Source organism: Mobula birostris, chromosome 14 (genome assembly GCF_030028105.1).
Source record: "Mobula birostris isolate sMobBir1 chromosome 14, sMobBir1.hap1, whole genome shotgun sequence".
Lineage (NCBI taxonomy): Eukaryota > Metazoa > Chordata > Chondrichthyes > Myliobatiformes > Myliobatidae > Mobula > Mobula birostris.
This window is the reverse complement of record NC_092383.1, coordinates 42,179,188-42,203,240: the sequence shown is the minus strand read 5'-3', so window position 1 is coordinate 42,203,240 and position 24,053 is coordinate 42,179,188. Positions and strand designations below refer to the sequence as shown.

The 24,053-nt window shown below is 43.3% G+C and overlaps 1 protein-coding gene across 6 annotated transcripts in view; it reads left to right on the top strand.

The window, feature by feature from the left end:
- Nucleotides 1-24,053, top strand: part of cgnl1 (cingulin-like 1) — a 226,906-nt gene that overhangs the window by 37,324 nt on the left and 165,529 nt on the right. For all 6 annotated transcript variants that reach the window (XM_072278440.1, XM_072278437.1, XM_072278439.1 and 3 more), the window contains exons 2-3: nucleotides 16,858-18,554; nucleotides 21,463-21,542. In XM_072278440.1, coding sequence (XP_072134541.1) covers nucleotides 16,890-18,554; nucleotides 21,463-21,542 — 1,745 coding nt within the window. In that variant the 5' untranslated portion in view covers nucleotides 16,858-16,889. The remainder of the gene's footprint in view (nucleotides 1-16,857; nucleotides 18,555-21,462; nucleotides 21,543-24,053) is intronic.

Sequence of the window (24,053 nt, the reverse complement as noted above, 5' to 3'; positions counted from 1 at the left end):
TTCGGATCTTGCTCTTATCATTTTAGTTAATGCTTCAGAAATGCAGGTCCTCCACAGATTATGAACTGCCTGTAGATATGAGCAAGCTTTTGGGAGACTAGTGGGATGGATTTGCCAGTTGCTGCTGAGCTACAGGCATCTTCTGCCTCTGGGATCTCAGGTCACTGCAGTATCTCAATGGTAGAGTCAATTGCCCTGGTCTCATTGCATTTTGCCCTTGATTGGCCTATGTTTTTTCATTAAATATTGTGATATTAATAATGATTCTCAAGATAGCGTATTGTAACATAGACATACATACTTTGATAATAAATTTTCTTTGAACTTTAAATTGGTGGGTGGCCACATTTCTACTTGTGTCTGTTTATGAACAGTTAGTGGAATGGAATCTTCTTGTAATATGAGGAGGGCGTCTGATGTGATTTTTTTTTGCTTCGGAGATTAATTATTTGGAATGTACTCTTAAAATATTTTATTAATAAAATTAAGAGCAACTTGTACTGGGTTATGATGACCTTACACCTGTTTTATTATTTCTACTTTGATATAAGAATGTTTGGATTTTAACGGGTTTTGAGTCATTCTGGTCCAGATTCAGGTCCTCCACATTGAGGTCTCAAACAAATTGTGGTGTTTGGCTTCTGCAAATGTCAGTTTTATGCTAACTAATAACTCCCAACTGGTTGACATGTTGCCTTACTAAATATTACAGAGGCGCTGGGATGTGAATGGCCCAGCAGTGTTTTTTTCTGTCCTGAATGTGTAGGAACAGATGAACTGTATTTTTTTTCTCAGGAGGAAAGGATCAACATTTTCTATGTCAAATTTCAGTCCAATGTGTCTGCGTTATGTTGATCAGTATTAAATGGGAAATTGTTGAATTGGTGGAGGTTCTGTGCATATTCAGAAAGATTCTGGAACCTTGGTACTGATCTGGAGTCATTAAAAAAAGATGAACTTGCATTGTGGTGATTGGAAGGGCAACATTAGAATTGAATTATTTCTTACATACTTCACATACATGAGTAAACATTTTTACATTACATCTCCATCTAACTATGCATGTGCAATCATATTAATTTATAATTATAATAAATAGAATAGTTAATGTAATATAGAGTACACTCAAATCAGTGTGAGTTCATCAGTCTGATGGCCTGGTGGAAGAAGCTGTCCCGGAGCCTGCTGGTCTTGGCTTTTATGCTACGGTACAGCTGGAATAGGTTGTGGTTGGGGTGACTCGGATCTCCAATGATCCTACTGGCACTTTTTACACACCTGTCCTTTTAAGTGTCCTGAATTATGGGAAGTTCACAACTACAGATGTGCTGGGCTGTCCACACCACTCTCTGCAGAGTCCTGCAATTAAGAGCGGTACAGTTTCCATACCATGCAGTGATACAGCCAGTCAGGATGCTGTCAATTGTGCCCCTGTAGAAAGTTCCTCAGCATTTGGGGGCCCATACTAAACTTCTTCAACTGTCTTAGGTGAAAGAGGCGCTATTGTGCCTTTTTCACCACATAGCTGGTGTGTACAGACCATGTGAGGTCTTCGGTGATGTGGATGCCGAGGAACTTGAAGCTGTTTACCCTCTCAACCCCAGATCCATTGATGTCAATAGGGGCTAGCCCATCTCCATTCCTCCTGTAACCCACAACCAGCTCCTTTTTTTCGCAGCATTGAGGGAGAGGCTGTTTTCTTGACACCACTGTGTCAGAGAGATGACTTCTTCTCTGTAAGCCACCTTGTTATTGTTTAAGATTAGGCCAATCAATGTAGTGTCGTCGACAAGTACCTGCAGCACTCCTTGCAACCCTTTAGAATCAGAATCAGGTTTAATATCACTGGCATATGTCATAAAATTTGTTATTGTGCGACAGCAGTACATTGCAATATATAATAACATCCGTAAGTTCTGGTAATACGTATAAATATATTATATTAGAAAGCTTAAATTAAGTCAGTAGTGCAAAAATAGATTTTAAAAAAGTAGTGAGGTAGTGTTCATGGGTTCAGTGTCCATTTAGAAATTTGATGGCAGAGGGGACGAAGGTGTTTCTGAATTGCTTGGTGTGCGCCTTCAGGCTTCTGTACCTCCCCCCTGATGGTAGCAATGAGAACGAGGCATGTCCTGGGTGATGGGGGTCCTTAATGATGGATGCCGTCTTTTTGAGGCATCACTTCTTGAAGATGTGTTGGACTTGACATTGGTGCTGTATGTCTGGATTAAGATTTAAGCTAATTAGCTGCACACCACAGTAGTAACACTGGAGTGGTATTGAGGGTAGCAGGAGTTGAATTCAGAAGTTAACATTTGACAGTGTAAGTGTGCCTGTTCCAACTATTTTTCAAGATTGTTCCTTCCTGCAGCTGCCCATATTTCCAAAGATTGGAGGCCTTTGATACATGTACTGGTGGTGGTGGAGGCTTTGATGTTCACAGCCATAAATTCATGACTTGAAATCTCGTGAATTACATTGTTTAGTTCTGTAAATTAAATAAACTTCAAATATCCTTTTCAGTTTCATCTTGAAATAAGAAATCTTTTCCAAGAGCCTGCCACACAGCTGATATCTACTGTACCAGCCCCTAAATAATTTCCATAATTAAGAAGTTACAAGAAAGTCTGGTTAGTTAGGAATGTGAGCAAACTTAGTCATCTGGTCTGAGGGCTAGCCTGACATTTGATTGATAGATAGATACTTCATTGATCCCAAAGGAAATTACAGTGTCACAGTAACATTACAATTGCGCAGATATACAAATATTGGAAAAGTAAGAAAGAATAAAAAAATAAGTTTCCTCAAACAGTCGCCCGGGGGGGGGGGGGGGGGGGAAGGTCATCACTTCCCTGGCTATAGGTTGACTCATTATAGAGCCTAATGGCCAAGGGTAAGAATGACCCCATATAGCAGCGGTCCCCAACCACCGGGCTGCAAAGCATGTGTTACCAGGCTGTGAGGAAACGGTATGAGTCAGCTGCACCTTTCCTCATTTCCTGTCACACACTGTTGAACTTGTCTGTAAAAGACATGTTGAGGTGAGTTTAACCCTACTTGAACGGCTGGTCCGCAAGAATATTGTCAATATTAAACCGGTCCGCGGTGCAATAAAGTTTGGGGACCCCTGTCATATAGCCTCTTTGGAGCAGCGCAGTTGTCTTACTCTATTACTAAAAGTGCTCCCTTGTTCTGCCAAGGGTGAGAAGCATTGTCTACCATTGCCAGGATTTTCCGTAGGGTCCTTTGTTCTACCACAGCCTCCAGTTTGACTCTGATAACATAACCAGCCTTTCTAATCCGTTTATTGAACCTGTTGCCATCACCCGTGTTGATGCCATTGCCCCAGCACACCACTGCATAGAAGATTATACCGATGACAACAGACTGGTAGAACATGTGAGGGAGAAGCCTGCATACTCCAAAGGACCTCAAGTCTCCTCAGGAAGCTGTGTTGCTTTTTCCTTTGTATCAGCATAAATGCAGATGCTGCTGCTACCAATGCAAGTCTATCATCGTGTATGAAGCAGCTTTAATATCCTGCCATGTGTCTCTGGATTGTTAGATAGATTTTTTAAAATAATCTTATTGTTAAAGGAATAGGCTTACCTGACTTAAGATTTATTAAAATGTATTTAGTTGGAATGCTTGAGGAGTTAGTGAAAATCTTTGTAAATTTGATGTACATTGGTGGTGTTTCTGTTGGAGTATTTAACACTGCAGGTTCATTTAAAGTGGAGCTTTAGGAATGTTGACCATGACACTTCATTGTGGCTGTGTTCCACTGTCAGACCTGAGACCTGTTACCTTGCTGAAGAGCTTTACCAGGATCCCTGACACATTTGTGAAATTTGTTGTTTTATGTTAGTGGTACGATATAAGACATTTAAAAATCCCTCTCATTTACAAATTAAATAAATAAGATGTCCAAAAGAGAAATAATGAGGTAGTGTTCAGTGACCATTCAAAAATCTGATAGCGAGGGGCAGGAGGTGTTTTAAAAATGTTGAACGTGGGGCTTCAGGTTCCTGTACCACCTCCTCTGACAGTAGCCATGAGAAGAGAGATGTCCCAGAATGTGAGTGTCCTTAGCGATGGACGTCGCCTTTGTGAGGCAGTGCCTCTTAAGGATGTGCTCATTGATGGGGAGGGGTTGTAACTGTGATGGAACTGTCTGAGTCTACAACCCTCCACAGCATCCTTCACTCCTGTGCTTTGCAACCGCCTCTGATCCTGCGCTTTGCAGCTGTGGTAAACATATATATATGTTGTAACTGGGTTACCTGTCTGGACATGCCCCTCTGCTGACTGCTCCTGTGGCTCCTTCCACAGACCCCTGAATAAAGATGATTGTGCCACTGCTCCTCCCTCAGTCCAGGACAGATACTCAGCATGGACATGGGTCCATTTTACTGTTAATAAATGCCTTTCAGTATTTACTCTACTTCCAGTCTTTTGGAGTAACTAACAGTGCATCAGCAGCCTCCTCCGATCCTGCGCTTTGTAGTCTCCATTCTAGGCAGTGATGCAACAATTCATAATGCTCGATTTTTTTTTTTTGTTTAACAGCAGCAATACGACAAAAAGACTTAATTATTATGTTACAAAAATACATAGTGCAAAAAAGGCCAATTTCAGGAAAAAGGCAGTACTCTTTATTGTCCTGCCTGACGCTTCTGAAATCTGGCTTAGCTACCAGAGAGTAGGTGCTTCCTACATCTAAACATCTCTGTATTTCCTAACAACACATACACGTTGCTGGAGGAACTCAGCAGGCCAGGCAGCATCTATGGTCGACCGTACTTTTTCCCATCGATGCTGTCTGGCCTGCTGAATTCCTCCAGCATTTTGTGTGTGTTGTTTGGATTTACAACATCTGCTGATTTTCTCATTTCTGTATTTCCTGATGTGGTTTTGTTGTTGAAAGGCATTTTGACATACAAGAACAAATAAAATTCACAGTGCTAATGAATGCTTAACCACTGTAAGCGAATGACCAGAATACAAGTGGAAGAAAGTTTGGCTATAACTGTACAAAGGTCTGGTTAAACCATGTCTGGAGAATGTTAAACCATGTTCTGTTCTAGACAGTGATTTTAGGATGGATGCATCAGCTTGGGAAAACCTGGTGTGCAGGTATACTTGAATTTTGTTAAGTTTCCAAAGCGTATAATTATGAGGCTACAGTAAATCGGATGAATTCCCAAGAATAAGGAGGTTAAAAGGTTAATTGTTGACTTAAAGATTTAGGAAACAAGTGTTGATGCACTGAACAGGTGATATAATTTAACAAATTGTGTGATGACACAGTGATGTAGATAGTGGAGCTGCTGCCTCACAGTGCTGGAGATATCGGTTCGATTCTGACCTTGGGTAAACTCCATACAGATGGTCCCCATTCTCCCTGTAACAGTGTGAGTTTCCTCTGGATTCTTCAGTTTCCTCCCACATTGTGTGGTTTGGTAGGTTTATTAGACACTAAGATGTCCCTGGTGGTCGGGTCTGTGTAAAGTTGCTGGGAATGAGGGATGAGCATAAACAAGTGTTTGATAATCAGCATGAATTGGATAGGTTGAACAGCTTGTTTCCATGTTGTATCTTTCTCTATCTCTTATGGGATTCATGATGGTCTTTGTGCTATATACAAACTTCTTTCCGCTCTTCCTTCATCTATCACCATCAACAAATCTTCCCCTTCCTGTGGTTAGAAACATGGAAAGCCTACAGCACAGTACAGGCCTTTCGACCCATAAAGCTGTGCCGAACATGTCCTTACTTTAGAAATTACCTAGGGGTACCCGTAGCCCTCTATTTTTCTGAGCTCCATGTACCTGTCTAGGAGTCTCTTAAAAGACCCTATCGTATTCACCTCCACCACCATTGCTGGCAGCTCATTCCATGCACTCACCACTCTCTGCGTAAAAAAAAAACTTACCCCTGACATCTCCTCTGTACCTACTACCAGGCACCCTAAAACTGTGCTCTCTGGTGATAGCCATTTCAGGCCTGGGAAAAAGCCTCTGACTATCCACACGATCAGTACCTCTCATCTTCTACACCTCTATCAGGTCACCTCTCATCCTCTGTCTCTCTAAGGAGAAAAAGCCAAGTTCACTCAACCTATTCTCATAAGGCATGCTCCCCAATCCAGGCAACGTCCTTGTAAATCTCCTCTGCACCCTTTCTATGGTTTCCACGTCCTTCCTGTAGTGAGGCGACTAGAAGTGAGCACAGTACTCAAAGTGGGGTCTGACCAGGGTCCTATATAGCTGCAAGATTACCTCTCAGCTGCTAAGCTCAATCCCATGTTTGATGAAGGCCAATGCACCATATGCTACCTTAACTGTTGTTCACCTGTTTCTTTTAGTTACTGAGTTCCCCATTCCAACCATTGCAACAAATTTCCCCTGAACTTTCCAGTGCACTTACTGGAGGCTTTTCTATTTTTATTCTATCAAGGGGTTAGGCTTTGCAGGCTGAGCCAGCACTTAACTGCCCATCCCTAATTTCTCTTAAAAGGGGAAGTGATCTGCCTTCTCAAACCACTGCAGTCCTTGAGGTGGCTGTATTGTGGTATTTGATTTTTGTCAAGAACCAAGGTAGAAGAAGGTAAGTTATGTAATGTACTGTTTTATGAGTCTTTGCAAATTAAATTTCCTGGGTAATTTCCTAGGTTATAAGAACCTTCTTCCTGGGTGGTGGGGGTCCCTGATGATGGATGCAGCTTTTCTACGACAACACTCAATACTGGGAAGGGCTTTGCCCATGATGGACTGGGCCATTATCCACTACTTTTTGTAGGATTCCTCCAATCTGAGAGTGGCCTCATCATGGCAATAGGGGAGGCCATGCATTAACATGTTGGATTGGGAATGGGGAGTGGAATTGAAAGGATTGGTTACTGGGAAATCCTGCCTATTGCAAATGGAGTGAAGGTGCTTGACAAAGCGGTGCCCCAGTCTATGTTGGGTTTCACCATTATGTGAGGGGCCGCACCAGAAGCACTTGGTACAGACACGCAAGTGAAGTGTTGCCTCACCAGAAAGGATTGCTTGGGACCCTGAATGGCAGTGAGGCAGGAGTTTCTTTTTTTTTTGGTGTGTGCGTCTGCGTGTGCATACGTCCGTGATGATGTCTTTTTCATGGCTTTTTTTAAAAGGCACAGAGCGAGTGAGACTGTGTGGCACGCCATTCCTCACACAGACATTTTCGCAGTATTTTTCCTTTCGTTTTACGAGGTCGAGTTGCGATCTCAACACTCGACCCGGCACGGATGGAAAGCGTACTCGAGGGCGGACCCGACTGGATTCGAATCCGGGAACCTCTTCTCCCAGGTCCAGCGCCGATGTCATTGCGCCACCAGCCGGCCCAAAAGGCAGGAGTTTCTAAGCATCAAAGGTTACGGAGAGAAGGCCAGGAACTGGGGTTGAGGAGGGAAAAAAAGGATAAGCATGATTGAATGGCAGAGCAGACTCGATGGCCCAGATAGCCTAATTCTGCTCCTATGTCTTATGGAGTTGAATGAGCAGGTGTAGCACTTAACCCACTTGCAGAAATGAATGCTAGCATCAGTGGGGAGGGACAAATGGACAAGGGAATCACAAACAATGCTCCCTTTGGAAAGTGAGGGCTGGGGGAGGAGGTACCGATGTGTTTGGTGGTAGCACAAACAACATTGGGCAGTTTCCAGTCACTTTGGAAGTCAGACTTTGCTTCAGTTCCTTCCCATGTCCGAGTGGTGTAATGGTATGCAGGTTGTTAGGTTAATTGTGCTGTAAATTGCTTAGATGAATGGTAAATTGGGGCGGGGGGGGGTTGATAAGATTGTGAGGAGAATTAAAGAAATGGAATGAATGTAGGATTGGTGAAAAAGGGTGGTTGATAATCAGTTTCATCTCAATGGGCCAAAGGGCCTGTTTCGATGCTGTATCATACTTTGACTCTCTATATGGCATAGTTCAAAGCATGTTTAACTTTCCTTTTGCCTCTCAATATGAAGCCAAAAGTTCTGTTGACCTTGTAACTGGTGTTGCTACATGTAGTGATACGTATGCGTGCCACTGCAAGACCTTTGGCATCTCTGCCCATACTTTTTCCGTGGGATTTCAGGCCTCTTTTTACAAATTACAGCAGCTCACATTTACTACTGCCTGGGCTGATACATGAAGAATGGTGTCAGCAACTTGAGGCAGTAGAAAGCAAGTATACTTCTTTCTTGTTGTCTTTTATTTGAACTTTATTGGGCTGATTCTGGTAAAACTCCCAGGTGAAAGTATGTTTCCTCTGAGCATTTAAGTAGTTCATTTTGTGCCCTTTTTATCTTTTATAGTCATTATTAGCTGTCAAAATGCATGATATGTTTGCATTCAGTTACGTATTCCACGCTAACCAGGCTGAGGATCTTGCGTGGTTAAACATTACCAGATGTAAGTGAGAATTCTCTCCATATTGTTTGGTTACAGACCGCAGGGGTTGATTTGCCTAGAGGTGAGAGATCAATGATGATGGATTAGAACTGGGTAATCAAATAGGTTTTCAGTCCTGTATCGTAGCTAAGAAAACTCGGGGCACAAGACAAAGATGATCTGCTGTTTCATGTGATCAGCACTCGGCATTGTAACCCTTTGACAACTAATGCATTGAAGTCTTACTGGCAGCGAAGTCTCCCAAATGGGCCCTGCTGTGAGTTTGTCAAAAGGGACATCTCATTGGCAGTGACTAGCATGTTTCCTTGTTCTGGATGCTACACCCAGTGGTAAAAGTTTAATGTGCATTATAGCAGAAAAACTTAGCCCATCATGTCACCTCTTTTGTGACTATAAAGGAGAAGTGTTTCTCTGTGAGTGGTCAGAGATTATTTTGTATGCACATGATAGGTGAACATCTAAAGTTACTCTCTGTTCTCTGTGCATGGATGTATTTCTGAAGTCCTTCAACCTCATTTGTGATTTTAAAGTATAGACGGGAAGGAGGCGATTCCTGATATGGTGGCACCCACTGGTAAATCATATCAAAGTGGGCAATATGACAGAAGGAATAGGGTGAAATTTGTTTGCCATTGTTTTAAAATTTCTGTTCTTTATCCTTTGGGTGGTGGGTTCGTGATGTGTCTCTACCAAAAGAGGTGGAAGGCACTCCTTCCCTCCGCTAGCCTGCAGGACACCCTTGGGCAAGATGTAGCTCTTGCTTGGCCCCCTGGATCAGGGCCACGTGAAGCCATGGGAGCAGGTGGTGGATGGTCGTATGAGCAGCTGGTGCACATTGCAAGTCCTGGTTATGCGACCACTGACGCCAGGCAGACTACCTCTGAAACACTGCCCTGAAGAAGGCAATGGCAAACGAATTCTGTAGAAAGATTTGCCAAGAAATATTGTGGTCAAGACCATGATCGCCTATGTCATACGACACAGCAGACGATGATGATGGTGCTCTTTGCCCTATCTTTTGGAATTGCACTTAGATTTGAATTGTGGGATCCAGGTGCCGACTACCCAAAGCTGCTTTGTTGTTAAATGGACTTTTCTGTATCGAACCGACAGCTCTTCTGGGTTGACTACAGGACCAGCATGAACAGCATAAGATGGGCCCATAATGTGGATCCAGAAATAGGGATTACATGGACACACGAACTCCATACACTACACAATTGTTAGTTCAGTGCTGAAAATTAATGAGGTGAATCTCGTGGGCTTGAAGTTGAATAGTTTGATTTTCAGCCATTAAATGCTCAGTAAGTTCATGCAGTTGTGATGTCTGCAAAACTCTGGATCTCACCATGCCCCATTGCTGCTCTTTACGGAGTCTAGTTGTGGAACCCGTAGGGTAATGTAATTGGGAGAAATGTACATAGTTTGCAACCACCCGCGTTGAGTTAGGGTTTCACTGTGAGAAGTCTGACGTGATGATGCTATTATGTAAAGAGGTTTAGTACACTTTTGTTGTGTAGGCTTTGGAGTTCAATAAAATGTGTTACAGGTTTCATTAAATTTGCAATTCGCCTACCGGAGCAACAGGTCAATGGCAGATGCCATCTCTCTGGCCCTACGTTCCTCCTTAGAACACCTGGAGAATAAAGATGCATACGTAAGGCTCCTTTTCATTGACTACAGTTCTGGCTTCAATAGCATCATTCCAAATAAACTGATTCCTAAGCTCCGGAACCTGGGCCTCAGCACTCAGATCTGCAACTGGATCTTCAACTTCCTCACAGACAGGACCCAGGCTGTAAAAATAGGGGACGTGCTCTCCTGTACAATCACTCTGAGCACCAGTGCCCCACAAGGCTGTGCACTCAGCCCCCTGCTGTACTCACTCTACACCCCATGATTGTGTAGCCAAGTTTCCATCAAACTCAATATATAAGTTTGCTGATGACACAACAATTGTAGGCCGTATCTCGGGTAATGATGAGTTTGAGTACAGAGAGGAAATTAAGAACCTGGTGGCATGGTGCGAAGACAATAACCTATCCTTCAACGTCAGCAAGACGAAGGAATTGGTTGTTGACTTCAGAAGGAGTAGCGGACCGCACGACCCCATTTACATCGGTGGTGCAAGTGGAACAGGTCAAAAGCTTTAAGTTCCTCGGGGTCAATATGACAAATGACCTGACATGGTCCAACCAAGCAGAGTTCACTGCCAAGAAGGCCCACCAGCGCCTTTACTTCCTGAGAAAACTAAAGAAATTTGGCCTGTCCCCTAAAACCCTCACTAATTTTTATAGATGCACCGTAGAAAGCATTCTTCTAGGGTGCATCACAACCTGGTATGGAAGTTGTCCTGTCCAAGACCGAAAGATGCTGCAGAAGATCATGAACACGGCACAGCACATCACACAAACCAATCTTCTGTCCGTGGACTCACTTTACACCACACGCTGTCGGAGCAGTGCTGTCGGAGCAGTGCTGCCAGGATAATCAAGGACTGGACCCACCCAGCCAACACACTTTTCGTCCCTCTTCCCTCCGGCAGAAGGCTCAGGAGCTTGAAGACTCATACAGCCAGATTTGGGAACAGCTTCTTTCCAACTGTGATAAGACTGCTGAACGGGTCCTGACCCGAATCTGGGCCGTACCCTCCAAATATCCGGACCCGCCCCTCGGTTTTTTTGCACTACCTTTCTTCCCATTTTTCTATTTTCTATTTATGATTTATAATTTAAATTTTTAATATTTACTAATTTTAACTATTTTTAATATTTTAATATTTAATATTTGTAATCCGGGAGTGGGAAGCGCAGAATCAAATATCGCTGTGATGATTGTGCGTTCTAGTACCAATTGTTTGGTGACAATGAAGTATAAAGTAAACATAAAATGCCTCACTTTGTTTTATTTGCTAAAATGTACAACCCCACTCCTGCAAAGGTTTTCCAGGTGAGGCTCAGGAGTTGCCTCATCAGTCGTACTCCAGTCTGGGGTAGGTTGGAAATCCCATTCACTTCAGAGAGGAGTTCTAGCTACAGGATTGATAAGAAAATGGTGATTGCTGCTTTTTAAAAATACTTGTGGTTAATATGTTTGATTTATTTTCATTCCACAAATTTTTGATTTTTTTTACAATTTTTGAAATATTTTAATGTACCTACAGCAGTTTTAAAAATTTGATGATCAGAATCAGTCATTTCTGCCCCTTATTTTTCCAGAGGATACCAGGACTGCATTCTACAAGGTGCATTACCTCACACTTGCCCTCTCCCTGTTCTGCTTTCTGGATTGAATTACCAGGAATAGTTATTTATTTAATGAAATGGATGGCTGCCTAGGAACCTCTGGCAAGTGTCAGTTCTTTGAGTCAATCGGAAGGAAAAGTACTCTCTTCTGTTGCCTTTTATTTGAACTTCGTTGGGCTGATGCCAGTAAAACTCTCCCAGGTGAAAGGATCTCTCCTTGGAGCATTTAAACAGTTTAGTTTGCCCCCTTTGAGGTTTCAGCTGGGGTGGAGCTTTGTTGTCAGTTTGGTCCTCCTGCCAGAGGGCATTCCTGGGGACTGTACTTGGGACCACACTGACTGCTGAGACATGGCCAGATGTGTCCCAGGCACAGTGTCTCAACTGACACTGCAATTAAGCTGAGGTAGATGGAGTTTGTATTCAGCAGGCCACATGAATTTTAGCACAAAGATTCATTTTAAATGCTTACTCACACGATTTACACACCTGGCTGTAAAAGAGTTATTTTTTGTTTTGCTGTTGTACAGTTCTATGTTCATCTTTATGTAAGAGATGGCATTGTGGTGATTAAAAATCAGCTGGATCTATCTCCCTTTCTGAGGTGATTATTCCTGTGGTTACTTTTCCAGAGTTGTTAGTAAAGGGCATGTAGGGCAGGATGAAACCAGAAGTAAAAAAGACTGCGTGAAAGGTCCTTCCCACAGGCGATTCCACATTTTTACTTCGTTCATGTATTAGAGAAAGCAGAGCGGGGAGAATATTCCTTCCTAGGACGTCAGGCCAGGTGAATGAGCTGTGCTCAAAAATCCCAAGGTTTTTACTGACTTCCAGAGATATTAACATTTTCCACTGGCCATGGGAGGGTTAAGGCCCTAACTTCCAGTAATTACTCCCCCTTACCCCTTCCGTCTTCTTTCTTTCTTTTTCAATCTTTTTATTAGTTTCAGCATCATATACATTACAGAAAAATCGATACAGAGAAATTGGGATTACATTATTGAAAAGATAGTTTAAATAAATATAACCTCAATTGACACATAATTCATGAGCCTCCCAAAATCTCAAAGTACAGCTCTAATATAGGGAAATATAAGATAAAAATGGAAAAAATATCATGAAAAAAGAGAAAAAAAAGGAAAAAAAATTTTTCTCCCAAAAAAGAAAAAAAAATCTAAACCAGCTAAAGAGAAACTAAACTAACAAAAAGAAAAAGAATGGGCTATTATGATACCTCAGATAAGACCATTAGTGTCGTTAACTCAGCTCCTCTCCCAGTATATAGAGTAACAAAGTATAACTGGAAAGGGTCCCTTCCCTCTTCTTCCACTCCCTATTCTGCTTTCCTTCTCACCCTTGTCTACTCTCACCCGCGCATCACGTCCCTCTTGTTCCCCTTCTCCTTCCATTTGTTCTGTGGTCCACTGTCCTTCTGTCAGATTCCTTCTGCTTAAGCCCATTTCCACCTATTATTTCCTAGCTTGTTATTTCATCCATCCACCTACCCCCCCTTTGTGCTGTCACGTATCAGCAGCCAGCTTGCACTCTTACCCCCCGCCCCCCAACACCTTATTCTGGCCTCTGCCCCCTTCCTTTCTCTTGATGAAGGGACTCAACCTGATACGTTGACTGCTTATTTCCCACAATAGATGCTGCCTGATGGGCTGAATTCATCCTGCATTTTGTGTGTGGCTCAAGATTTCCATCATTTGCAGCTTCTCTTGTGTTTAAGGCTTATTAAACATGTTGTATCCTGTGTGCTGACACATTTTGTTCCTTGAGGCGTTAGCTCTGAGTGACTGTAGTACCATCCGCTTTCTTTCTTGCTGTCCTGTTAATTCCCAGTTCTCTTTGGGTTTTGCTTCCTCTTTCCCTAATTCCATATGCCATTCACTTTTTCTTTTGACTTTTCCCTTTAACTGAGATGCAGAGGGACTGGGAGTCCTTGTTCAAGATCCGCTAAAGATTAGTTTGCAGGTTGAGTCAGTGGTGAGGAAGGCAAATGTGATGTTAGCATTCATTTTGAGAGGACTAGAATATAAAAGCAAGGATGTAATATTGAGGCTTTACAAAACACTGGTGAGGCCTCACTTGGAGTGTACTGAGCAGTTTTGGGCCCCTTATCTAAAAAAGAATATGCTAACATTGGAAAGGGTTCAAAGGAGTTTCATGAAACTGATTCCAGGATTGAAAGGCTTATCATGTGAGGAGTGTTTCATAGCTATGAGCCTGTATTCACTGGAATTCAGAAGAATGATGAGTGACCTCATTAAAACCCATCGCATGTTGCAAGGCCTTGATAGAGTGGATTTGGAGAGGATATTTCCTCTGGTGGGGGAGTCTAAGACCAGAGGACACAGCCTCAGAATAGAAACATAGAAACATAGAAAATAGGTGCAGGAGTAGGCCATTCGGCCCTTCGAGCCTGCACCGCCATTTATTATGATCATGGCTGATCATCCAACTCAGAACCCTGCCCCAATAGAGGGATGTCCTTCAAGAATGGAGATGAAGAGGAATTCCTTTTATGGGGGGAAGGTAGGAGATTGGGGCTGAGAGGGAAAATGGATCAGCCATGATGAAATGGCAGCACAGACTTGATGGACCAAATGGCCTAATTCAGCTCCGATATTTAATGGTCTTATAATTATATCCTTCGGAAACTTATGTATAGAAAGCTGTAGTAATCTATGTATGTATTCAGTAGAAAATCTTGAGATTTATTTTTTAGCAGAGTTAAGACCACCAACATTATAACTTCCTCTGATGTTGGGTAAATTGGCCTGCAGTGGAGGTTTAATGTTTTATCACAAGAGATTTGAATTACATCTCAGATCTCTGTGTTTGATTGCCCCACCTTCAACTGTTTAAATTGTCACTTGGTAGTGAGCAGTGATTGTGAAGAGAGAAATTGTTGAGTAGTTTAAAGCACTGAACAGTGGAAAGCTGGGAAACCTGCTGCCTGGGACAGTCAGTGGCAGTGATGAGCTGGGTCATTGGGGAAATTGATAATTCTTGATTTCAGTTATGGTGAACCTCTCCATTGTGTTCTCTCTCTGCCTGCCCCATCTCATTTCTTTCATTGTTGCCTTTCATATCATCACTTTATAAATCTTATGCCACAAACCTAAGAGTCTTCCTCCAAAATTTGAGTTGGTTACATCTGTCATCACATCGCACTTGAGGTTCAAACCCCACAGTTCAGGGTCCCCATAGTTCCCCATAGAGGGATCAAAGGTGGAGAGAGTGAGCAGTGTTGGGATCTCTGGGGATCTAGCCTGGTCCCAACATATCGATGTAGTTATAAAGAGGCAAGACAGCGTCTGTACTTCATTGGGAGTTTGGGGAGATTTGACAGGTCAACAAATACACTCAAAGACTTCTGTGGATGTGCCGTGGAGAGCATTCTGGCGGGCTGCATCACTGTCTGGTGTGGCTGGGGCTGCTGTACAGGACCAGGGGAAGCTGTGGAGAGTTGTGAATCTAGTCGGCTCCATGTTGGGTACTGGCCTACTAGGGTGCACGTGGCATCTTCAGGGAGTGGTGTCTGAGTAAGGCAGCGTCCATTGTTAAGGACCTCCAGCACCCAGGGCATGCCCTTTTCTCACTGTTACCATCAGGTAGGAGATACAGAAGCCTGAAGGCACACACTCAGTGATTCAGGAACAGCTTCTTCCCCTCTGCCATCCGATTACTGAATGGACATTGAACCCTTGGGACACTACCTCACTTTTTTAAAATATACAGTATTTCTGTTTTTTTGCACTTTTTTTGGGTCTATTCAATGTATGTATACTGTAATTGATGTACTTATTTATTATTTTTATTTCATTTAAAAAATTTTTTTTCATCTATATTATGTATTGCATTGAACTGCTGCTGCTAAGTTAACAAATTTCACGTCACATGCCGGTGATAATAAACCTGATTCTGATTCTGCCTCCTTCACAGCTTTAAGTCTCCTGAACCAACATCACTAACAATATCCTTAGGTGAGCTCAGTTGTCCATATTTGACCTCTCAGTGGTCCCAATGACAACTGACCATTGCATCGTCAATCACTTACTTCCAGGCAGCATCCCTGTATTCTGTCACAGGAGATCACTTTGTGTCAGAGTGCTGCTTCTCATGGTTTAATTCTTACCCGTCCCCAGAGAACCAGCTCACCACTTCTGCTCTCGTTATCTGGCTGTCGGTTGGATTTAGATGTTTCGACCCTTCTCTGTTTCCCATTGGCAATGTTACTAGACTGAATTGTTTACAACAGCAAAGATATTTACAACTCCAGGATCGACAATCCAGAGTTTTCTCTGCCTGAACAAAATGAAAACTGAGGGCAGCTGTCTGAAGCCCTGCAGGTAGTCCCTCGACCCAACAAACACCAGGACAGAGCTGAAGTAATTAATGTTAGTGTCTGGATACCCTGAATCTGAGTTGCACCCTGGGCATGACATCAGTGACTGTTCTTTTTGTTTCCATAATATTAAAAACAGCAAATGCTAGAATCGTTTGAGCCGTAAGCTGTATCTCATTGCAATCCCCCTTCCTCTTTTTGTAACTTTTTTTAAAATCATTCTGATTATAATTTATTATAACATTGTTCAGTTACCACATCGAGTAAATTGAAGCATTTTTGGACAAAATCAACTGACGGATGTCCGCACATTGGGAACGTGTCCGTTATCCTGGTGCAGCCTGTACCAGTTTCAGCCACTCACTGAGGATTCATGCTGTGGCACCTGGGATTCTCCGCAGCCCCTTACTTTCCATGCGCTGCTTAAGTGTTGATTGCTTTTGCTAGATTTACATTGAAATCAGAGTTTCCACAGATTTCTGCATCCTGGCCAATATCCAGACTACATCAGCCCATCCCTGCTAATTTTTCTGTGACCTCCTGCTCTAGGGCTTTGTTGAAATTTCAGCTATCATGTCCACAACTTTGCACCTCTCTTCCTTTGTCTCTATCTGAGTCAACCTATCACATAGTTTTATCCCTTTTCCCATTTTGAAGCACCCCCAAGAAGTTTAATCATTTAGTCAAAAGTTAGCTTTCATAAGTCCCTTCCCTTAAAAGTGATGGCCAAACCCTCTTCTGAACAATTCCTCACGACGCTTTGCAATGCTGTTTTAAGTTACTGTTCAGTGCTTGTGTTTCCTGTCTCCTAATCAGGTTATTTTCTGACTTGCAGTGGATCACTCTCTGAATTGTGAAGACGTTCCCATGGATTCTTATCTTGACACAATTCAAGATAAACAAATGCAGCGAGACTATGGAATCCAAATCAGGTTTATTCAAGACCCGCAAGAAGAAGCAACAAGGGCACAAAAACATCAGGCTGCTAATAATAAAGCAGGGTCGTATGGAGTCAGCATTAGGGTGCAGGGAATTGACGGGCAGCCCTACGTTGTGCTAAACAATAATCAGGAAGGACAAATGCAAATGTATGAGCCTTCTCCTGAGAATGGCTGCTCCAACCCGACTCTGCCTCAAGATGGTTTTAAACCATATTCTGGACCTTACGCAAAAAAACAGCGAAACACTGCCTCCACTAATGGGCATTTCACCTTTCCAGAAAGTCAGCAGTTCGATTCACGGAGGCCTTCTCCTTATCCACAGTTGCTAAGAACAGAAACCCCCAAGGTCAAGGATGACAACAGCCATGTGAAAGCAGGTAATTTGCTAAATTTTCAAAAACACCCTGAAATTCTGAAGCCATACAACCCTGAAAAGAGTGTCCTGGAACAGGCTGGTTGGCAGCATTTGACCAGTAACGTGACTGCTGAGAAGAATATCGACCGTCCTCTGCATCATAAACCTAAACCAGAATTCTCAAGGAAGTCGGATGCTGGAGTGTCAAACCCAGTTAAAGCCAGTGATGAGAGAAACAGGATCAGTAAGTCGGCGACGGTGGGTGATCAAACCAAAAGAACTGCAGGGCCCACCAGCAGAAAGCCTGATTCGGTGAGCAGCAAGGGAAAAGGGCAGAATGGCGCCAGGCCTGATTTGGAAGATTCCCGGATGGCACGGTCAGATTTGGAAGATTCCCAGATGGCACGGCCAGACCTGCTCCCTTTGCGCCGGCAAGGACCCGGCGGAAGAGGTGTTGAGGCTCCGGTATTGCGCAGGTCTTATTCAACTACAGCACCAGCAGCTTTGGACAAGTTACCTCCTCCCAACAAATTATGGGTGGATGATCCCGATGAAGAACTTTCTGCTGAAAATATAAACCGGCATGAAAACAGGAGGTACATTCCCTTCTTCCCAGGCACTGGGCGAGATATTGACTCCGACCATATTCCTGGGGTGGATGAACTGATTGATAAATTTGATGGTAAGGAGGGACAGCACCGGCGGGGCAGGTCAGCGAGGAGAAACCGAATTGATCCAGAAGATCGAAAACGATCTCGAAGCGTTGATAGTGTTTTTCCCCTCAAGTCTCCAGATAACTTCCCGTACTCTGATAGGAAGTTTGGAGCAGCAAGCGAACATTTGCTGAGACCATCACAGCTGCGACAACAAAATGCAGTAACTCAAAGACCTGATCCGAGTGAGGATCCACTGGTCAGTGATATAGTTTCCACTGGGAGCCTTGGTCGGTATCCAGCGCAAACTGCAGACCATCAGAGAAATGTGAAGAACGGCTTGGTCAAGAGTTCAAGTCAGACTAAAGTAGACGGAGAAGCAACTCATGAGCCCCGGGAGAGAACTGTGGTCAAATCTTCTGCACTCCCTGTAGGGGCAAACAACAAGCCTGAAGCAAAAAGGGAGGAAATGGTACCTGTTACCCAAAAACATTTGGGCAAAAAAGCACTCTCCTTCATTCGGATCAATAAAAAGAGTTTGGATCCTCCGACGAACCAAGATACCTGTGATAATGATGTGCCGGTGAGCGTTTGAGATGTTTCATATAAAAGCCATCATTTATTTCATGAAAGTAGATGTTGGATTTAAGCGAATGAATCACCAGAACTGCTGAGTTATTGAGCCATGGATAGAGGAGATGGTCAGGGTCTTTCCATCAGGGTAGAAATCTCAAATGCAGCTTTAACGTGAGAGGGGGAAGTTATGTGGGGTAAGTTTTTACCCAGAGGGTGGTGGTGGTGATGGAAGCAGATAAAACAACAACATTTAAGAGACACATGAACATGAAAAAAGAGATATAGATCAAATGCAGACAGAAGTGTTTCATTTGGCACTGTGGTAGACACTGATACGGTGGGTCAAAGGGCTGGTGGCTGTGCGGTACTGTTACGTTCTGTGGACTATTGCATGTTGTAAGATCACATGACATAGGAAGAGAATCAAAACATTCTCCCCAGAGAGTCTTTCCATTATAGCTAATTTATTATCCCTCTCAAACCCGTTCTTCTGCCTTCTCCCCGAAGCCTTTAACCTCCTTACAAATCGAGAACCTATAAACCTCTGTTTTAAATATGCCCAATGATTTGACCCTCACAACCATCTGCGGCAATGAATTCCACAGATTCACCACCCTTTGGCTAAAGAAGTTGCTCTTCATCTCTGTTGTAGAGGGGCGTACTTGTATTCTAAGGCTATGCCCTCTGTTTCTAGACTCCTGCAGTATAATACATGAAACATAAGCAACATGTTGCAGTGGGCCTGGGGAGAAAGCGACTTCCTGTGGCAGGTGACACAACACCATTTCTGAAGTTTAGATAGTAATTAAAAACTGCTGCAGTGCTTTCTCCAAGTGTCAGAGGTCATGAAATGTGTGACGTTACCATAACTAGAGAGAAGGTTCTTGGGAAACCGAAAGGTCTGTAGGTAGATAAATCACCTGGACCAGGTGGTGTACACCCCAGGGTTTTGAAAGAGGTGTCTGATGAGATTGTGGAGGCATTAAAAATGATCTTTCAAGAATCACTAGGCCTGTATTTGCTGGAATTCAGAAGAAGGAGGGGTGACCTCATTGAAACTGATTGAATGGTGAGTTCCTCCAGCATTTTGTGTGTGTTGAATGGTGAAAGTCCTTGATAGAGTAGATGTGGAGAGGGTGTTTCCTATTGGGGGAGAGTCCAAGACCAGGGGATACAACCTCAGGCTGCTCTTTTAGAACAGAGATGAGGAATTTCTTTAGCCATAGAGTGGTGAATCTGTGGAATTTTGGTATATTTAGGGCATGGGTTGTTAGATTCTTGATTGGTCAGGGCATGCAAGGGTACGGGGAGAAGGCTGGAGATTGGGACTGAGAAGAAAATTGGATCAGCCATGATGAAATGGTGGAGCAAACTCAATGGGCCAAATGGCCTAATTCCGCTTCCATGTCTTATCGTCTTGTGGGTGAGCGTTTAGATTTTAACCTAGTGCATTCCACTGAAGAGTTATAATTGATAACTGATCTGTGCTGTGGACATCTACTCAGAAATGATTAGTAACATAACTTCACAAAAAGAGTTTCAGTTTAAGTTTTATCGGAAGTATTTAAATGTTCCAGTTGTATTCAGTAAAACGCCTAAACATAGAACACTGTAGCATGGCATTTTCTAATTCTTCCCATAAACTTTTCCTTACTTGCTTCTCATGTTTCCATGGGCACACACAGCCTTCTTTTTCCTGTGTGAGTGAGAGTTTGGGCCAATGATCAACTCTTAGTTAAGTACCGGAGGCAAGGTCCATGGATTTTTCAGTCAGCAGGCGTTCAGTCAGGCCAGTTACCCTTTCCCAAACTCTCCCCTTGTTGTAGGGATTCTCTACAGCAGGTGTTTAGCTAGGCCAGTTACCCTCTCCCAAGTCCTGCCCATGTTGTAGGGATTCTCTACAGCAAGCGTTCAGTCAGACTGGTTACCCTTTCCCAAACCCTTCCCTTGTTGTAGGGATTCTCTACAGCAGAAACTTGTACTTTCAAATTTGCTGATGCTGTCTCTCTCTAATGCATGCTTATTATATTTCCTCTACGGTTAACTGCACTAACTTAAAATCATTTTTGTTTCCATCAAGCTTCGAATGGAACATCATCTCAGGCTGTATATTCCTCTTCTATTATTTCTCTTGTGAGTTCTTCTCTGTCTGCAGATACATAAGTATGTACTGTGTTTGTTTTCCAGAAAGTATTAAACCTTTTTGGTTCTGTAAATTTAATGGTTGAGTCATACAGATGGGAAATTCTCAGCTGCAGACCATGATCTCACTTGGGGTAGTGGCTTCAGTTTAGACAGTGGAGCAGTGAGGGAGCAGCCCCGTTTTCCACTCGGCATATCCCTCTGACGTAAGTGAGGTATCTAATACTGGTTCAGGGAGGACAAGTGTAGGATAAAGTGATCTCTTCAAACTTCATTGGCTTCGCAGCAGAAAGCCTAATGATTTGAATAGTGGAATGGTATGAGAGAATAGAAACGTGAGAAGGTTTTAGTAATGGAAGCTTGGCCAGTGTCATTGTGTGCTGCAAGTGAATCCATGGGCCAGCAATGCAAGAACTGTTAAGTTACAAACAGTTAAGTTTTTAAGATCACCCCTCTTTCAGTTTCTGCCAGAACACAAAGTCATTGACAAGGTTTTTCACTATATTTTCAACATGCTGAGTGTTTGCAAATCACATTTTTTGGGCTGTAGAAGGGTACTTAATCCTATTGTGTACCATCCCACTTATTGTGCAAAATGTCATATTATGTGAAACTTTTTAATTACTTCTGATTATGGTCTTAAAGTAGTTAATTGTCAGTTTGCTTGTCAGTTTCCTCAAATGAGTATTCATCTGAGACTGAATTTTTAGATGAACATAATTATGTTTTTCCAGCAATTTACTTATTTGTAATTTTTTAAAAAAATGTCTTAGGTAACACCTGACCTTTTGAAAGACCAACAAACGAATGAAGAGACAGCAAAGCAGATCCTTTACAACTACCTTAAAGAGGGGTTAGTAACAAATCAAACCAAATACCATGTGGTGTTCCTTAAGCATTGTCCCAACTTGAAATAGATATTTAGCAGCTTAATAAATCTGCTTTCTAGAAATCATTAAAGATTGAGGTGAAATATTTTAATTTAGGACTCTATATATTGATATCAGAATTTTTAAGATTTCTTTTTAATGTACACAAAGAATCTATTGTGTTTATGTCATTCTTAGGCTACGTTCACGTTAGACCGGATAATTTTGAAAACGTCGGTTTTGCGTAAAAACGATAGGCATCCACACCAGGTGTTTTTGAAAATACCTCTGTCCACATTAAAATCGGTATTTGGGTGAATCTCCTCCTACTGGGCATGCGCAGGACACACAGGAAACAAGTGACGAGGAAGCGGTATACTTGGTGCACGTTTGTCCAGTTACAGACTAGAAAAACTTCAAAGGAAATTGCCAAACGACAGACAGCTGTTGGCTCTTGCGCAGGAGGACTTAAAACTAAAAAAAACAAATACGAACATATGGAGGCAACCGACAGGGAGTTCACGGAAAATATGACCCGGCTGAGGACTAACATTGAAAAACTGACTAACTCTGTTGTAGAGGGATTTGCAATGATGAGGAATATGATGGCTCCCCGCCCCCTCCCCCAGTACTTTTCACCGCCACAATACCAGCCTCACTGCCACTACAATAGCTACACATACAGACACACAGACCCCCGGGTGGCCCCACCAACATCTTCCCCACTCCCACAGAGGAGTCACCCTGGAAACATTTCCTACAGCCATAGTCTCTTCACTGATGAAGGGGATGACAGGTTTTTTAAAACCTCCGGTTACCCCGTACACACTACAACACCCAACCGGCGTTTTCAGATTTAAACACTCTAGAGAGTGTTTTAGAAAAGCTCCGTTTTCGGGGAAGGAAAACGCCGTTTCAGTGTGGATGGAGGGTCAAAACTAAGAGAAAAAGCTTCGGTTACGGATTTATCCGGTCTAGTGTGGACGTAGCCTTAAATACACTTCGTGCTAATCAAATGAAAGTGCAGTTAAAGAAATATTTGAAAACAAGAGAAAATCTGCAGATGCTGGTAACCCAAGTACACACACACAGTGCTGGAGGAGCTCAGCAGGCCAGGCAGCGTCTATGGAAAAGAGAACAGTGGACGTTTCGGGCCGAAAGCATTAACCAGAACTGGAGAAAGAAGATGAGAAGTCTGTGTACAGAAGGTGGGGGAGGGGAGGAAGAAGTACAAAGTTGTCAGTGATAGGAGAAACTGGGAGAGGGCAAGGGGGTGAGGTAGAGAGCTGGGAAGTCGATGGTGAAAGAGATAAAGGGCTGGAGAGGAGGAATGTGATAGGAAAGGACTGAAGGCCATGGAAGAAAGGGAAGAGCACCAGAGGGAGGTGATGTGTAGGTAAGGAGATAAGGTGAGAAAAGGGTAATGGGAATGGTGAAGTGGGGGAAGTCGATTACCAGAAGTTTGAGAAATTGATGTTCATGCCATTAGGTTGGAAGCTAGCCCAACAGAATATAAGGTGTTACTCTTCCAACCTGAGTGTGGCCTCATTGCGGCAGTGGAGGAGACCGTGGACTGACATGTCAGAATGGGAATGGAAAGTAGAATTAAAATGTGTGGCCACTGGATCGTACCCCCCATGTCACTCCCTTGTCCATTTGTTCCCCCCCCCCCCACTAATCTTCATCTTGGTACTTATCCTTGCAAGTAGGACAAGTGCTACACCAGCCCCTGCACCTCCTCCCTCACTACCATTCAGGGCTTCCAGGTGAGATGCCACTTCAGCTGTGAGTCTGTTGGGGTTGTATACTGTGTCCGGTGCTCCTAGTGTGGCCTCCTGTATATTGGTGAGACCCGACGTAGATTGGGGGACCATTTCATCCACCAGAAAAAGCAGGATCTCCCGGTGGCTGCCTGTTTCAAATCTACTTCCCCTTCCCATTCCGACATGTCAGTCCATGGCTTCTCTACTGCCGTGATGAGGCCACACTCAGGTTGGAGGAGCAACGCCTTATATTTCATCTGGGTAGCCTCCAACCTGATGGCATGAAAATCGATTCTCAAACTTCCAGTAATGGTCCATTCCCCACCCCCCTCCTTCACCATTCACCATTCCCATTTCCCCTTCTCACCTCATCTCCTTACCTGCCCATTACCTCCCCCTGGTGCTCCTCCCTCTTCCCCTTCATCCATGGCCTTCTACCCTCTCCTATTAGATTTCCTCTTCTCCAGCCAATCGACTTCTCAGCCCTTCACCACTCGCAGTTCCACCTATCACCTACTACCTTGTACTTCTCTCTTCCCTCCCCTCCCCCACCTCATTCTGACTTCTCATCTTTCTTCTCCAGTCCTGATGAAGGGTCTTGACCGGAAATGTCGGCTGTACTCTTTTACATGGATGCTGCCTGGTCTACTGAGTTCCTCCAGAATTTTGTGTGTGTTGCAAAGAAATATTGAACACTGGTAATTCCTCGTCATCATTACAAATCCAGTTTTT